Raw genomic sequence first — 18,926 nt, 5'->3', positions numbered from 1 at the left:
ATAGTAAAACTTAGTTTGTTAGTAAAACTTGGATTGAAAGCAGCACACGGTGAGTACTTGATACGGTTATCATGCATTATTGGTAAAGTAGCCCTTCATGTATCTATGTTGTAACCACAGATACAGATACAAAAAGCAACATAGCAAAGCAGAGGGGGCAGACTGACTCCAAGTCAGACTAGTAAACATTCAAAGTAAGTCTCGTCCTTTGATTTGGACCAAAGCAAACAGACTGTAAGCTCGAAACACCCGAACCAACACCTGGCTCCCTGAGATGGAACAAAGCAAACTAACTGAAAAAAACTCTCACTGTGTGTTTTGCAGGTGGGTGACAGGCGAGTGGGGGTCGTGCTCGGTGACCTGTGGGAAGGGGCTTCAGCAGAGGGAGGTGGTTTGTGTTTACCAGCTACAGAACGGCTCGCTCATCCACACCAGGGACTTGTACTGCCAAGGAGGCAAACCCCCCGTCCTGCAAGGCTGTGAGGGACGCCTCTGCCTCACCATCTGGGAGGCTTCCGAGTGGTCCAAGGTATGACGCACACACTTGCACACACCTAAATGACTCCTAATCGTCTCCCACAATTTGAAGATCAGAGAAGGGACTATAGATTGGGACTATTAATTGTGTTTTGGATGACGGCTTCTGATACTGGGATCCAACAATGTGAATTTAAACTTGATTGTCCCACCACAGTGCCACCACCAGGCCAATGGGCCAATAAGCTTCACACTCAATATCTCGAACACTAGGATCTCGTGTCATATGCGATGATGGACCTTTAGGGAATGATGCATTTTTATATTGATATCCAGTATCCACAAAATGAAACTGATTGGCCCGCCACAGCATTACTGACAGGCCAAAAAGTCCCCAAACTTAAAGTACCAATGTTTTAGACACTGGCCATCACACTTGAACAACAACAGTTACATCCAGGACAACCTCCACCAATCATAGGGGACATTACAATCACTGTTAATTTGTTTGACTTTGTAGCTTTTTTCTTAAAATCAACATAATGGAGAGCAAAGATGAGTAAAAAATCAGCTATTTTGGGAGAGCAAAGTTAACAAAAAATCACACCAGTGATCATTCAAAACCAGTGTTGCATCTAAGCTGATGGTCTGGTTACCTGTATCTAATAATTTATCAAACATGACTGTGCATTCCTGCTGATAACTTGGCCGTTCTGGGCTCATAATGTGTAACTGGTAATAATATAAAACCCCAGGGAAATGTTTGGTGCTGTGCTTATAACCCAACCCAGTAATATGTTATCACCCTTCTCTTGCTGCTCCACTTGACCCCAGAAGCTTAGTGGCTATAAGTAGATTTTGGAGGTTTTTGCGGCAAATGATATTAGATGCACAGGAATTTTGTTATAGCTTAGGGTTTAATGAACTGAGGCCCCAGATGTATAAATACACACTCTCAATCACACTTTCTATTCCTGTCTTATTTAATAGCGCAGTGCTGAGTGGAGCTAATAATTCACCACAGGGAGGCTTGCTCCGATATAACCCTCCTCTCCACCCTCCCTTCACGCCTTCTTGTTCTCCTCTCTGGCATCTATTCCCATTTTTTCCTCTCCCTCCCTCTGTTTCCTCCAGTGTTCATCAGACTGTGGTCGAGGGGTTCGCAGACGGACGGTTTCCTGTACAAACCCCCAGGGCCTGTGTGACCCGCTATCCCAGCCTGCTCAGGAGGAGCCCTGCGAGGACCACTCCAAATGTTACGAATGGAAGACTGGAGACTGGTCCAAGGTATGTCCAAGAAGTAGTAGAAGTGGTATCTTGGGTGTCGGTGGAGAGATTTAGTGTCCGATGAAGGTCTAAAAGCTGTTTCAGAGGCTTTTTCCATTCTGACAAGAATTCAATTCAAGTCAAAACACTGAATATCTGTAATGTTTTGGCATCCATTTGGGAGGCACCGCTGGTCATTGCCCACTAAAGCAACCCGCTTCAAAAACATTTTCAATCCCACTGCCAGACGAACTCTGAATTCCCTCTGTTAATCCTTCCCATTTTATATCCTAACACTGTTCCCTGACTGTGCCTGTATGCTGTTTGTTGTCTAAATGTCTATGATGATGCCCTGGATTAATGTGGTTAAGCAGTGCAGCTGTACAATATGTCTGGGTGCTATACATCGCTATTATACTACTTAATAGCGATGTGCAAGAAAACAGTGTTGGAGCTGTTTTACACTCAGAGCCAACAACAGTTTCCACCAGTGTACACTTTTAGTGTGGTCACTAAAGCACCCAGATCTGAATATGAATTAATGCTTTTTCACATTTAAGACATTGAAAATATTGGCTATTGGCAACATCTGTATCAGTAGTTGCATTGAAAAACCATCTGAATCCTAGTTAGTGCTCAACATATGGGAGTCTAATGAGCAGATGCTTTCAATCAGTGGAAACGTAGCTCCTCCTTAATGAAGAATTATTTTTATTTAGTGGAACTGGAATGTTTGTTTATATATTTACTTTTTGGCATGAACGTAGTTACATTGAATAATATAAAACAATACGAGGTATCGCCTTTTAAAAACCCATGTTTGTTGGTTACCATTAGTCATGAATATGTAGTGGGATTGAGCGTTTCATGCACACAAAGGCAAACACTCATTTGCTCACTCACTGAGTGACTCCAGACACCAACACACACACACACACACACACACACATACTCACACAATAATTACCACTGACCAACAATACAGTATATTTATGTTAGCTGATAAGCATTAACATCAGATACCAAAGAGAGATGCAACCTGTAATTTCCAGCCTCTTACTCTCTCTCTCTCCTATCACCATCTGACAAGGGTATGGGCTAATACCAATATGCTCTATTAAAAATAGCATATCACTGAGTCAGTGCCTTCCACCTCTAATATTGTGGGTGTTCCTGATTGCTGCTAGTGAATGTGTTATTATTATAATTATTGTTAGTGGTAGTGGTAGTAGTACTAGTAGCAATAGCAGCATTAGTATGAGGGTTATTAGTGTTGTACCAGTGTAGTGTTTGCCCAACAGCTTCAGAGGTGTCAGTGTGTAACACCTGAGATGAAACCTGCCTCACTCTGCCTTAAGGAACTGCTAACCCTTTAAAGAATGTCATTAGTCTAACTTTCAGTGAAGAGCTTTGTGTCTCATGATGTGTTAAATGCTGTTTCACAGGCCGTTGCTGTTTGGGTTTGTGAGGGAAACCCTGAGTACCTGTTACTTTGTAATTGCTTTGGGACATGAAAATTGTTCAATTTAAAGATCTTCAATACAAGCATCAGCTATTGGCAATTGGAAGCTTCAAATATCAGTCTTGGTATCAGTGTCAGCCTTCAATAAGCCGTATCAGCTGAACCCTCCTAATGACTGCACCAGATGTGCTTGCAGCTTGCTCACGGAGCTTTGCAGTATAGGTGAAAGGCAAAGCGCACCTTCCTCAGCGGTAGGGAGGGAAACATGAACTTCCCCTCTCCAGTTCCACACCCCGAGCAAAGGGGATTTTGTGTTCCCCCTAATGACCCCTGAGGCTTAAGCCTGGCGCCGCCTTTTTGAAGGAGCCTCATAAAATGCTCAGACTGGGTTGCAGGCAGCTGTACGTGACACTTGGCAACAGGCCTGAATGATATATGAGGTGAAAATGCACTTGTTTTTTTATGACTGGAGGAGGAGGTGGAGATGGACAGACTGTCAGTTGTCAGACTTAGAATTCATCACTTAAATTTGAACCTTAACCCGCACTGCTCGGAAACATCAAAATACTTTTTTTTTTTTTTTTTTTTTTTTATCTTTATCCGCGGAAAAGTTGACTGAGCTCCATGCGATTTTCCAGTGACGCCCTGTCACACATTTATACAGTTCTAAACATTCACACCAGGAGCTTTCCAATACCTGGAACCACCTGTCTCTCCTTAAAGGGCATTTTTATTTCAGGCTTTACTTCTTTACCATGGTTTCTATTAATAAATAGAAACCATGGTAAAGAGTGATTGTGGTAGAATTGATTGTTGCATGGCTATGTTGAAGACATGATTCTGATTGACCAGTTAAAGCATTCTGTGGTTTTGTTTCTGAAAAATATAGGTAAACATGCACTGCAAAAACGCAAAATCTTAAGGTTTTTAGACAATTTTCACTTGTTTCAAGTGAAAATTCACTTGAAACAAGTGAAAATTTGCTTGTTTCATTGGCAAAATTTGCCAGTGGAAAAAGTGAAAACTCACCTGAAATAAGTGAAAATTAGCTAGAAACAAGAAACAAATTTTGCCAATGAAACAAGCAAATTTTCACTTGAAACAAGAGACAATTGTCTAAAAACAAGTTACTTCTGAGGTGATCATGTCTTATTTTAAGTGTAATGAGATATTTTGACTAGGAATAAGACATTTTTGACTTGAAATAAGACAAATAATCTTGGTAAGATTTTGAGTTTTTGCAGTGTGATGGCACTGCTCAGCAAAATGTTGTATTTATTGATGTAAAGAAGTCAGAAATACAGCCTCACTTCAAAATTACTATAAGTGTGTGTTAAGGAGTTGGGGGTTCAATGCTTTACTCAAGGGCACCTCAACAGCATTTGTTGAGGGACAGGAGCATGCTACCCATTCACTACCCCAAGCACTTCTTTCCAGCTTGTCCAGGGATTCAAACATTCAACCTACTAGCCTGCTTTTCTAACCTCCAGTGTCCACCGCCATCCAATCACAACCAATGTGTTTTCTATTTGCACTTCTGCTCTTGCGGTCACACAATCTCCTCTTTGGGGAAAACAGCCAAACACATTTGACAGTATAATGATGCTTGGCAAATGAGTTGTTTTGAGGCGTCTTGTGCGCCTCAGAGCTCCGTCAGGCCGCCTGTATCGCAATATTATTAACTTTTAATGACATTTCCTGATCTGGAAGTGCATGTCTGACTAACAGGACCTGAGGGAGCTCCAGCAGCCTATCCACACGTCCCAGCCTAGCGTAGCAGATAGCACAGGAGACATGACATACAACTGACAGGGGACTGTGCTGTGTGTGTGTCTGTATGTCTGTGCATGTGCGTGTGCGTGGGTTTGTGTATGTGTGCATGCCTGTGGGTGTTATTGTGCTCTTCTGTTGAGGACCAGATGTCCTAAGGGGGAAAGAAAGACGATGAAAATACAGACTGAGTTCATTTTACCGGTCCCCAAATTGATGAGCATTTGGGTTTAAAGGATTAAATGGTGAGATGTTGGGAATGGATTTCGACGAAGGAAGATCCTAACAAATGCAGGAATACAGATGTGTGTGTGTGTGTGTTTGTGTGTGCATGTCAGAAAGAGAGAGAGAGAGAATGAAGGAATGTGTTTGTCTGAAACTCAATCTGGAGCCGAGAACAAGTCGCTCATACCTGCACAAACTGGCGCAGATGATTTGTTGTGAACTGTTCCGGGTGGTTAATCTCCACGGAACAAGCAGAGCAATTGTCAGAGGTGTTTATCAAATGGAGCATTATGCTTTCCCCTTTCTGTTGTTGTGGGGCAGGGCCAGGTTCAGAGTCTTAGCTCACTGCACCATTTAGCAGCTTTAATGAAGAGACTGTGGGTGGGAGGTGTCACATTTACACACTGTCTGGCTTCTTATTACACTTTTTCACCCCCTTCCCCCCCTTGTTCTCTCCTCTCTTTCTTCCCTTTCTCGTTTTCTGCGCCAGATGACTAGAATTGATTACTGTCAACATCTTGCGCAATGTGATTTTTAACTGTGATTTTACTTGGCTTGTTTGCCGAGGCAAAGGAGGAGGCTCTGGCAAAGGGAGAGCTTGAACTTAGCAAAGGGATGAAATTACATAATGTACTGCTGCAGTTCCTCTACTTGAAATATTTATGAACTGCGTTGCTTGATAGCCTAGTAAGCATGGACAAATTTATAAATGCCTTTTATCTTTTTTCTTTTTCGCTATTGTTAATTACACTTTATAATGTGTTCATAATAACGAGTGTTCCCTGATGCATGAAGTGATATTAAAATAACATTTTAAGGACGATACCAATGATTTTGAATGTTTGTCCCTTAGTCCCTTAGTAGTGTATCCACATTTTACATTACAACAGTAGCCTCATATTGCAAGTAATGTGAGGGTACTAAAGATTTCACAACATATAATCAAAGTCCCTCTACTGTATCCCTCCATGGAACTGATAATTGGCTGTGTAAAGCAGAAGTTTCCTGAGGGACTGTTTTCCTGCAGAGAGACTATTGCACTCCACCCAATTTCAAAGTCATCAAAACACAACAGAGCTGCTGCTTTCAGGACCCCCTTGTAAATGAGACCATGGGTCTCAATGGGGTTTTCACCTATATAAATAAAGGTTAAAAAAAAAAAAAAAAAAACTAATGTGGGCAACTTTATTCTGGTGATGAATACTGGTGTGAAGAAAGTTTGAAGTCTCTGAAAGTTCATTTTCATATTGTAGTGGAATGAATGGAAACCAATGGCTGGAGAAAAGGCAGGAAAAATGATATATCGGAGTTCTAAAATATGAGTGTTCGCTTTGGGAAAAGATTAGCAGAAATGTGAAATATATACATACTGTTGGCACCCCTGCACTTCTTACTGATAATACACTTCTCCCAGAAAATTGTTGCAATTAAAAATGCTTTGGTATTCACATGTATATTTCTTTTGTTTGCGAAGGCGGTGCACACACACACACACACACACACACACACACACACACACATAGATATTAGATTAAACATGCAGCATCACTTATTTTAATAGTGAAAAAGGACAAAGATAAAGGTTTCCTTTCCTTTGCTGGGGAGTAGCTTGCTTTCAAGGTTAGTAATGTAGATGTTTAATGCAGTATTAGCTCATGCCTTTATGTTCCACTCCAGCTGCCCTATTTGACCAAACTCTCATTGGTATGAACACCATGTTTCAACCGCCGTCGTTCCACCACATAATTCTACAGACTCTTTTATGTCTATAAGTCTGTCTATAAGGCTATACAAACTTTTCAAAAAGGGCTTTCATACTGAGAGAGGAATTAACCCTTTGAAAAATCTCCTTGGACGACCTGAAACTTCTATAATCTTCCCATGGTGTTGTTCCGCCACAGCACAACACTGCCAGGCCTCATCCTTCACAGGTAAAAGGCTTTTAAAAATGGCCAGTCAGTTGAAGCTGTCCTCCACTGACCTTTCATATGGAAGTATGGCGCAGTGGATTCTTTGATCAGCCTATTAGTTATTCTCTAAGAGGGCTCAGTCAGTGGAAAAGGAAGAGACAAGTTGGCTGGATTTACATTTCCTCATACACCCATGAATATTAAAGGTGCGGCAATGAAGGATTGTGAGCTCTGAAATGAGGGCTCAGCCAATATGAGTTTCTGAAGGCTCATGGAGGATTTTTTTAAATGACTGTTCTCATGCTGAAAATTAAACATGCTGATTATATAAATATTTTATTAGAAAGGATGCTCAAAAGATATATATAAATACCGTATTTCTCCAATTAATCGCCCGGCCACAAATAGCCGCCTGGTTCTTATAAATGCCTGGGGTCTGCACCCATTTTGCGTATTAAACGCCCACCCGAATAACCGACGGGGCGATTATTTGCATTATATTGAGGTAAACCCAAAATAAGGCTACTCACCTTATTTTTGCAGAAGTAAACAGTTAGCCGCACAATAACTGTGCGGCACTTCCGTTTTCTGTCAAAATAAGAGAGCTAGCTAACGTTAGAAAAAAAGGGTGTACCGTAATCTTAAATCGACCGACTGTAAAATCTTGGACAGTAACTGTCATCACAATAATGGCCTGGTGCAGGTCTGTGCAAAAATAAATAAAGGCCTGCAGCGAATAGCCGCCTGGCTCTTTTAAACGCCTGGGGTCCAAGTTGATTTTGCGTATTAAACGCCCGGGCGATTAATTGGGGAAATACGGTATACCATTTGAGCTTCTTTTGAATAAACTGTCCCTAAATAAATTTAGAGACAGTTTACCAGACTCCCAAATTTAAGCAGTAACTACAGCAACTACAGCAACTCATATGAATTTTTAAAGGCCAATCCCAATTCTCATATTTTTGTTCTGAGCCTGGCAATAACCAATGTTTTGTGCCAGCACTGTTCTTGTTTCATGGGCGGGAGCGTCTGAAATAGCATTTAGACCAACACAAGACACTAAAACTCTACCAAAACTCAGCATAATGTTAACAATATTAATGAGAACACTTGCAGGGCGTCAGATCAAAATGTTGCATTACAGTCAGTTTAAGGGCTTCCGATAGAAAACAAGTGTAGTGATCAGTTCAACATTAACTACTACTACAAACTGCATCAGATCCATCAAATCAGAGATGGATGACGCTGACTGGCCAATGTGTGAATTTCAGTGAAATGACAATGATGCTGTGTTATATTGGTCAAACCATATATCTATCTCTTAAATAAATCAAAGGCCATCTGGAAGGTCAGTTGCAGGGGCAGCGTACACCCTCTGCCAATCAAAGCATCTCCATTAGCCTCACATAAATTTTCCAGTAGACACTATGCCATGACGTTTATGGGTGCAGCTATATGCTTTGATAAGCACCCCCAACATCCAGACCCAGAGAATCACTGATCCAAAGCCCTATTGAAAAACTCTGTGTTGAAAAATTCTGTTTCTTATCTTTGTGGGGCTTCATCACCCACGTGTACAGTGTGAAACAGGAGTACAACTGCTTTGGCCTTGTCTCGAAGCTCTCTTTATTCATATGCAAGTTTTGGAACGTCATATCTTCACAGTGGTCAGTATAAATGTTTCTACACATCCCTATAGGGATCATCCTACCTTCATAAGGTGCATTGATTATTTCCAGTCTGTTTCATTGTATGGTAAGAATATAGGAATGTCTGCATAGGACTTTGTTAATTTACTGGTCTCATAAGTACGCACATATTTTCAGTGTGCAAAGCCTGCTAAGTTATCCATTTTATAACCTCACATGAATTTTGCAGCAACATCTGTGCTTTGTGTGGTGAAGTGAAGTACATGACAATACTAAATCACTTCCATGCGTTCTCCAGTGAAACATTTGAAAACACTAACCAGCGCATAAAGCTATAAATCATGGATACCGCCTAGCAAATTGTTGTTGATGTTAATAAAGCCAAAGATTGTGGCTTTATTGCCACATGATTGTGATTCATTAATATAATCAGGCTTGATGTATGAACTTTTTGAAGCAAATGAGAGGCAACTTTCAGCGGTGATGGGGGTTTATAACAGGTCCAAAGTTGTAACTAAATGGGTTATCAGGAGTGCAAAGGTCATGAAAGTACTTTCTGACATATTATGTCGAAAAGTTATCATGACCTTAATGGGCCTCATCCTGCTCAGGTGTTCAGTCCATCAGAGCCTTCAACAGTTCCAGTGCACTGGAGGATCCAGCTTTATTGTACTGTATTTTATTACATTTTATTTTATTTTGAATTCCTGTACTAACTCATGTAGCCACTCTTCTTTTAAGAGAGCATGACAGTGTTGCAAATCACAGTACTGTATCATTTCATAAACCCTGTTCATTCTGAGCAGAATCTATGCTGAGAGAAAACCCTCTCTGAAACAGTCTTACTAGTGCTGGATGCATTCTCAGTGCTGTATTCCCATGTCCCAATTTTTGTAACTTCATTTTTCACTGGCTACCTTATTTCACCCATTTTACTACACCCATATTATCTCAACAACTGAAACACCACAAAACAACACAGTGCAGTCTTTACTGCATGTTGTCTGTTGTGAATATTTCGGAGCTGATAAGATGCTGTCCTCATTTGAGGAAATATTGCACTTAAAATGGTCTAAAGGAAGGAATCACAGACACATTTCATACTGATGATCATTCTGTCATCAGTAGCTATGCTTACATCTTTTGAGGCTACTTAAATAATGTTGCAAAAAAGGAGGAAAATAAATTGTTTTCTGCCTCTGCCATTTTTTTTCAAATAATGTAGAACATTCTTATAGATTTGCACATCTGGTTGACTCTGGTTGAGCCAGTTTTTTGTCTTTCTTATTAACCATTAATGAGAACATGATCATCTACCTAAGGGACAATGTATGGCTTGCTGTGATATGTTATATTGCAAGAAATATTTGACTGGTGTGTGGTTATTTAACCCCACTGTCTTTTCCCATGGGAACATTGAGGGCACTGAGGATCACACCCCCAACCCACCCCCTCTCACCTGATGCCACTCTCTCCCCAGTAATGCACATGATTAGATGAGATTTGTTTGTTTTTTGACCTGATGTTCATTTTATCCCACTGTAATATTATTCCCCACACTGGATGATATTGGGTAACTGCCTGTACTCACTCAGTCAGGCCAGCACTCTGATGGGTTTTAATGGAGTGCCAATCAGCCTAGACTAAGTTATGAGATATTAGAAGCTAAGGCGTGGGTGCAGGGTAAAGGCTCACATATCACAATGTTATTGGTGCTTTGTATTTCAGCTGTCAGTCAGAAAAGCCTAATGAATTACATTATGCACACCACGGTCCATCAAGCTATTGGTTTTCTTGTACCATGATATTGTTACATATTGCATCAGGGCATCTCATATGCTGTGTGGGTGTGAGCACTGTTCTATAGGGCTAGTGCTGGAGTTAGCCATCTGCATATTTGCACCACTGACAATGAAACTGATGAGAGGAATCCTCAACTTATATTCAACACAAAAAACATGATACAGTGCAAAAGCATGCAAAGTCAATGGAAGGAGCCAAACAAAGCAAGAACTTCACTCCATGTGCTGCTAATTAAAGCAAATTGTTGCACTAATGTGGAAAACAACCAAACCAAAGATTATATAATCCAATAGCAAATGGATTCCTTGAAGGGATAGTTCACCCATTTTGACAAATGTGATTTTATTTCCTAAGGAGAAAAAGCAGCCTGACAAAATACTGATTACAAATTAGAGGAAGTGTATGAAATGTGATGCTGAAATAACAAACACAATGGTGTGATTCTGTCATATTTCACTCTCACTTATTTCACTATTGTTTTCACTTCCCCCCCAGCTGTGCTGGATACTGGCTGGAGGGTAACACTTTCTATTAAGGTTCTTGTAATAAGTGTAATAATAAGGTAACAAGGCCTTTAGAAGTCAAAGGTTGTCAAAGACAAGCTTTGGCATTGGGATGAGCTACACTGGCCTCAGTGTCACATGGTTAGGTTTCAGCAACAAAACCTCTTAATCAAGGTTAGGGAAATGTTAGATTTAACTGTGCTTGACCTTGAGCACGTGTAGTGCTCATTCCAGTTGTGTAAGCTGCGAAAAGCATAGTTAACTGTTAATAAGTGTATAATAAAGGATTTATTAACCTTAATAAACAATGCTCTTACTTTAAATATGGGAACTGCAAACAAAGTTAATAAATCTTTTATTATACACTTACTAACAGTTAATTATGCTTAACCTTGATGACATATAGTGCTCATTCCAGATGTGGGAGCTGCAAAAAGCATAATGCTTATAAATATCTTATAACAATAAATATGTTTATGAAGCTATTATTCCTACTCTTATATATTCTAAGGACTTATAAAGCCATTAACTGCCACTTATTACTAGGACCTTAATATGAAGTGTTACTGCTGGATGCCCCAAATATGTTACCCTGTTTCCCCCCAGCTATAATTCTTAAAAATAAGTGCCTTAGTCCACTCAGAGAAGGTTTAATGGTTTTATGGTGGTTATTTTTAAATGTTTGCTGGGGGAAGTGAAATAATACCACATTTTCCAACATGGATGAACTATCCCTTTAATTGCCTGCTTCTGCATGGCATAGAGATGACCCAGTAGTGTACAATCACACTGTCAAGATGTTCCAGGATGCTATTTGAGGCAATTTGCAGATGGCCTAACATAATAAATTCTTGTTCTGCTTGTAACGTTTCTGTATTGATTCAGTTTGTTCTTAATAGAAACACTCAAACACAAAAGAACAAATATTCTTCATTTGAAAAGCTCTTTGTTCCAAAGTCAGTTTGTAAAGATTATTCAGTGGAATAAACCAACACCTATTCATACGGTTTAATTGCAGACAGGAAAATGCAGTAGATTATGTGAAAATATCAAAACCATAACATGTTAAAAAGTTATTATTTACCTTAAGGCATTTTTTCTTTGTAAATATTGCTATGCGTAGAATTATAAGTTATTGTAAGGTGGATCACTGAGGGAAAAAACAAAGTGTTATCAAATGAAACCCTTTATTTCAGCCCACAAGCCACCTTTGATTCCTTCTGGCTTCAGCCTAGAGAACTGAAACTTTTCATTGACTCTTTCCAGTGCTCATCATCATGTGGGAAGGGCCTGCAATCCCGAGTGGTCCAGTGTATGCACAAGGTGACTGGTCGTCATGGTAATGACTGCCCAGCCACGTTAAGACCCCCAACCTACCGACCTTGTCACCATGGCACCTGTAACGAGAAAATCAACGTGAACACCATCACCTCCCCCCGGCTAGGTGAGACTTTTCTGTGGAGAGAGCGTCATTTCAAACTCCCATTGAAAACTGTGGGTGCCCTTGTCTGATTTGGTACACATTCACCAGGCAAGGCTTTATTTCAGGAAGATGTAATCCATAGCTTGCTGCACCACAGTGTATTTTGGAGCAAGAGAATTATGGAAACCCTAACTCTAATCTAACCCTAACCCTAACCCCCTCCAACACACACACACACACACACACACACACACACACACACACACACACGCACACACACAAACATTAAGCAATAATCAAAATTGAGAAAAACAAAAAGGTTTAAGACCATTTTTAAAATCAGATCTTAGATGATCAGACAGGTTGTTAGTGACAAAATGCACCCACAAGATTTGGGCTTTATCCTTGGTGCCTCTAGGAGACCACTGCCTGATGATCTTAGAGGTCTAACTGGTTTGTATTCAACAAGCAAACCAGAGGGCAACTCCAAGTCACCTGAAAGCCCTCCCTGATGCCTCTTGTAATGCCATGCCTCTGTCCTGTTGCCCCTGCAGCTGCTCTGACCTACAAATGCATGGGGGACCAGTGGACGGTGTACTGCCGGGTGATCCGGGAGAAGAATCTCTGTCAGGACATGAGGTGGTACCAGCGCTGCTGTGAAACCTGTAGGGACTTTTATGCCAACAAAATACTGCACAAGAGCTAATGACCAAATGCACCCACGTTTCCTCCAAATAGTGCTCCCTTTTGTAAATGTTTTTACTATTGTTCAATGTTGTTATCAAAAGCAATTACTATTACTGATGGAACTTTTTGTATTTACAAAAGAATAAGGCAAGCGAGCAAATGAGTGTACATTTTAAGTGGGGTCATAAGCTTCTAGTTTTGATGAAGACTTGAAAATGTTCAATATTTCTTTTGCTGTACACCAAAAAAAAAAAAGAAAAAAAAAAAAAAGCATGTGACTTTCTGAGGAGCCTTTAAAAAAGCCAGTCTGGGTGGCTTTGTTGCACAGAATGATTCAAAATGAGTGCTAGATGATGAAGTACACTTTATCTGGCGAGTCTAGCAGATAACATGGGAGCATCATCTAGCCAGACCTTGTCTCCTCCCCCATCCTCCTTGACTATTCTCTTCTTTTATGTTTTGCTCTATTGTACTGTATTATAGCTGATTGTTGCAATTTCAAATAAGTAGTATAATGTAATTATATAAGTTGAATTACTATACTTAACTATTAATTAAGTATGTTATAGTTGGTAATGATAAGTATTGACCAGGAGCCATGATAGAATACTTTAGAATTACAGTGAAACAACCAAGCTAATGACAGGAGACCCACTAATCCACAGGCCTGTTGGACGGCCTTGGACAGCTCATGTAGCAGAGCCTGGTTCTAGCATAAAACTACACTCTAAGGGTACGCTTTCATGGTTTTGGTCCTTTTCCATTGAGTTGCAGTTCAGCTGATTGACTTAAAAATCTTTCACTCACCACTTTGGTGAGCTTTTTTTTTTACTTATTGATTATTTTTTATCCTGGGATCTGACAAACCTTTGCTAACTCCTAAGCAATTTGGAAATACATTTTGCTTTTTCTAGTACTCCCTTCCATCTTTTCCTGAAATTCAGGACATGTATAAATTGAAAGGACTAGTTTTGTTTCCTCTGCAGACCAGCACATTCTTTGATTTTTCTGTCATCTCCAGCTTTCCCCGTAAAATAATACAGTCCCACTCTTGTTGTCATCACGTTTCCCACCTCAGGTCCTACTAGTTTTTTGGTTCCAGCTTGGTTATCATTTTTTTGCTGGAATGCTCAGAAAGTTTCAAAATTAGGTTTGCCAGCCAGGGCGGGACCAGTTCCTTGTTTGTAGAAAAGGTCTATGAGAGAATTTAAGGTACACAGAACTTCTAGCTTACCCCATACCCTATACCCCGTCCCCTGCACTGAAAAGGTGCACAGACCAACCAGCAGGAGTCAGACTGGCCAAGAGCATTTTTAAAGAAACTTGTTGAGGAAATCTCAGGAAAGCAAAGGACAGATGCTTGGAAGTTGTCATAAGTAACATATATCTAAGAGACAAGCAGGCGAGCGCACATAAACCTGAATTAAATGGACATCAAGATGATATCAGATAATCTAATCCAAAACTCTACTACTTTTTATACGATCAGAACACCAAATTAGTTTTCTCATGCTGCATTCCATCATCATGTCTGACAGTCATTGATAAGGATGTTCTTGAATTGGCCTAAGAAATGGTCACTTATTTCGGCCTCTTTTTGACTTTATGAGACATCAGTTAATGTTGCAAGACTGATTTTGGTGTAGCGTTTACCTTTTTCTTAATAAGATGGCAGAAAATTGGTCTTTTAAATTGACTGTGGCAAATACCATTATGTAAAAATTCTGTGCTTCTTGGGTTCAAGCAAGGAACATGTAAAGATCTGTCCATTGGGTTCAAGAGTCATACTCATTCAGAATGACTTGTTGACCCTGAGACCGGAGTCTATTCTATGAAATTCTGCTGGCTTACCAAATGTGGCTTCCTGATAAGCATTAGCTGCATCTATGTATCATGCAGCAGTCATTTTTTTCTCTATGTCTTTGGAACCATCTGAGTGACTTAGTGACTTAGGGCCCTTCTTCAGTACTTGGTATCTACTTGCCTCGGCTCTACCCACCTTTTTTGCTTTTCCATTAGGCAAAAGTTTGGTATAATATCTGGCACTGGAAGCTACTTCCGGAACCACCTCTGTCGAGGTTCCAAGCGAGCTGAGCCAATACTAAAATGAAACATGAAATGCTGCAGATCATTGATTGGTCAGAGAGAAACTGAACTGCGAGGCCCCACTGATAGTGAAGCCCTGCCGGTCGCTGCTTACGATCAGGAAATACAAAAAGTGAGATTCACAAAACTTAACATAACAACATAACTGATAATCTATCCATGTTAAAATCATATAGCAAATCTCTTATTTACACTGATATTGTTCATGTGAAGCAGCCATTTTGCATTGGTCTTTTTAATTTCTTAAAATTAAAACACTCGTTTTGGGCCCTGGTAGAAAAGGGAGGAAAATTTACTCAACATGCCCACATGTGACCGACGAGGCTTCACTATGAGCAGGAACTATCTGCAGTGGAAAATGAAACCTTGAAAAGAAACTGGTACCAAAAGTGAGTAGAGCAGATTGTATGTAATGGAGAAGCGCCCCTACCCTCTGAGATTTAGATCCCAATGTGCATGTTGCACCAGCTTACCAGACTCTTTCCACAGTTTTATGTACATGTATTAGCTTTTGCAGCAACATGATCTTGACAAGGTCACCCTGTGAATGATGAAATCCTATGCGAGAACAAATTAGTATCAGCAGAGGCTGCATTTGAATTGCATAAATTTGAATATATCATGCTCATGTTGAAATGTCCCATTTAACAAATAATTTTCTTGATAAATTAATTCAAAAATGTAATCTGTCAGGACAAATGGAAATTGAATGCAGTGACTCAAAGCTGAAAGTGATTAATATGGAATTTATGAAGTTTAAATCCCCACTGGCTCTCTTTCCATAGTCCCCCTTCTAGATCACTTTAAATATGCCACCTTGTATTTTTTATTATGTGGGACAGAGACGCCTCATTCACCAACATTTTCTCAGAATCAAACCAGTGGTGTCTGAAATATGTGACAAACAAACAAGTAAATTGTAAATTGTTCCCCCATGGACCAATCAGTGTAATTTAGAAAATAGTGAAACACAGTGGTGAGAGGTCAACGAGTCCCCGGCTCTGTGAAAATTCAGATCATATGCGGTGCGCAGAAACTTAAAGCTGCCGCACCATGTTTTGTTTTGACCCGTGGCTCAGTAAGCAGAGGTCTGGATGGCTCATAACACAAGCAGCAGATCCGAAATGTAAAATTTAACTCTAAATGTACAACCCTAAAAGAAGTCTCTGCAAACTGAATGAAATACAGAAACCAGAAGTGTGTTCTCTCATCATGTGACTTCATGTAAAATGTACTGCCTTAGAGAGAAGGATTGTAGAAGTTGTGTGAAAAACTCTAGCTAAGATATGGTTTAGAGTTAAATTTCAAATACAGCTGTATTAATTAGATAGTTCTCAATACAACTAGAAGATAGTCCACGAGTCAAGTGTTGCACCTTTGATGTCCACTTATCATTCAGGCGCTGCTTTCAAGGCTGACCACTGTCTGATAAATCAAGTTCCCCTCAATTACTCTGAATGTTTTAAAGTCTTTCACATTATATATATATTTTCTATTTTACTGTCTCATCTTGTTTTGATCAGGTCCTACCTGATTCATTCCGCCTGAGGCATAGCAGCTCAGGTTTTTCATCTAAATTCATTTGCAGGCTAGAAAATGACTATGGGAGCTGTGTGAAAATTCACAGCCAGGGTGTCAGGAATTATAGGTAAAGTTAGTTTCACCATAACACAACTTTCACTTCTTTTTTTGTTAAGTCGCTGCTGAATAAAGAAGAGTTGGTTTTTATAAAAAATATTTTGGAACTCATAAAGTTCCAAAACCATGTCCTGTCCCAATAGCACAAGCCATCCCAGAAGTGACACTTAAAATTTGGGGTGGGAATCAGCCGGGTAGCTGGTGATACGATATCATCATGATATTTTGCCCACGGTAATGATGGTGTCATGATACAGACTATTCTGTGAAATGCGATAAATTGTGAGATAAGCTGTGATACATCATGATATCTGGAACTGAGGAAGAAAAAATGAGCAAAATAATTAGTCAGTAAGCAGGAAGCAATCATGTTTTTCAGTGTTTTAATATGCACAGTGACTGCAGCATGTGTGACAGAACAGTTCCAGACTGTCCTCCAGTAAAAAAAACAACCCCATAAGCAGCTTATTGTGCCCTCTGGTTACATTTCTGAAGTTAAGCGTCCTCTAGTGGTCCTGTAAATAACACCACTGTGGTGTGGTGTTGCGTGAGAGAAAAATTCTGCGTAAGGAGGCTGGGGAGGGGGGGGGGGGGGGGGGGGGGGGGGTTGAATTAGTCAATCAGCATGACTGTCACTCAGCTGATCTGAGCTCAAATCCCGTGTCAAGCAAGAGCGGTGTTTGTTTTTAGCTACCTAATATTAGTGAACATTAGCTAACGTTTTCGAACCTAAACCTTGACCCTAACCCTAACCACGTATTTTGAGTGCCTAGCCGGCGAGTGAGGTAACTTGCTAATATTCACTAGCTTGCCGTCGTTTTCTGGCTTGCAGACGAGAGTGAACGTTCCCTTGGGTCGCATTCTAGATGCTCCTGAGAGATGTGCTACTAATTTAGGAAACGCTCCTGCTGGTCGTATCAAGAGGTTGGAACAAATAACCTGCGTGCTCGTATGGGTTGGAGGACTTGTTGTCAAATACCTAAAGGCAGGGCGCAAGTACTCAAGTGTGCATCTGTGCTAACTGTGTGTGCTGATAATTAAATTTGAAACTCAAATATCCATATTTGGCACAGGTGTATCAATCATGTATCACAAGAGGAATTATTGCAGTATATCACGTTATCGATGTTTTGTTCCATCCCCAATTAAGTGTAACATTGCTATAAAAAAAAAAAAAAAAAAACATATTCATTCACAGCCAACATTCAACTTTTCACACTAAGACGGTTGACTATTGAGTTACAGGTCAAATGTTTCTCTTTGTACTCATGTGATCAGTGGACTGGTAGTCATTTGTGTTTGGGAGGTTTGACATTTTCTGCATTTTCTTCATACTGCCCAACAATGGAGCCTAACTAGCACTGGCTAAATGTGTGTGTGTGTGTGTGTGTGTGTGTGAGTGTTTACTGGTGTGGCTCTCCGGGGCCCGGTGAGACCACCCGGGCTGAACAGAGGGAGCCCTGACTCAGGGATAAGAACTGATAAGGGTCCCGCGCTGCCCGGAGACTTAGGCTGAGAAAACAAACACACCTCTCAGAGCACCGGCAACTCAATCAAACACAATCAGACCACCACCAGTGTTCCCACATTAAATAAGAGGGCACACACACACACACACATGCCGAGAGACACACGCTGGCACAGCCGTTGCGTGTGAACGGCTCTCTGGATGGTGTAAAGGGTCGCACTTTGCTTTGACTGGTACAGTTGGGTGCAGCATTAGAGATGTGGACTTGCAGCGGTCCCTCAGGCAGCCCGTCAGTCACAGGTCAGTCACAGCCATTCAGCCCGGCTGAGGGTGACAGCTGTTAAGAACATGTCATTTTCAGGGTTGGACTGATGTGTGCAGCCAGCAAAGAACTGCTAGTCAGTGTCCACCTCTTTATGGTACAGCTGATTACTGCTGCTGGTCGTCTACGGGCCAAACATTCACAATCACTGCCATCATCCTTTTTAATTACTAAGTCATTGATAATAATAATCTAAGCATAATCGGTAAATGTCAGC

General features: G+C 40.5%; 1 protein-coding gene across 2 annotated transcripts in view; it reads left to right on the top strand.

Moving 5' to 3' along the window:
* Nucleotides 1-13,964, top strand: part of adamts17 (ADAM metallopeptidase with thrombospondin type 1 motif, 17) — a 143,072-nt gene extending 129,108 nt beyond the window's left edge. The window contains exons 21-24 of one of the 2 annotated variants that reach the window (XM_030076458.1): nt 325-529; nt 1,612-1,764; nt 12,332-12,509; nt 13,043-13,964. In XM_030076458.1, the coding sequence (XP_029932318.1) occupies nt 325-529; nt 1,612-1,764; nt 12,332-12,509; nt 13,043-13,194 (688 nt within the window). In that variant the 3' untranslated portion in view covers nt 13,195-13,964. The remainder of the gene's footprint in view (nt 1-324; nt 530-1,611; nt 1,765-12,331; nt 12,510-13,042) is intronic. The other variant, XM_030076467.1, reaches the window with a different exon arrangement.
* The last annotated feature ends 4,962 nt before the right edge of the window (nt 13,965-18,926 follow it).

Source organism: Myripristis murdjan, chromosome 3, assembly GCF_902150065.1.
Source record: "Myripristis murdjan chromosome 3, fMyrMur1.1, whole genome shotgun sequence".
In the NCBI taxonomy this organism is placed as follows: domain Eukaryota; kingdom Metazoa; phylum Chordata; class Actinopteri; order Holocentriformes; family Holocentridae; genus Myripristis; species Myripristis murdjan.
Note: the sequence above shows the minus strand (reverse complement) of the source record. Positions and strands in the feature narration are given on the sequence as shown.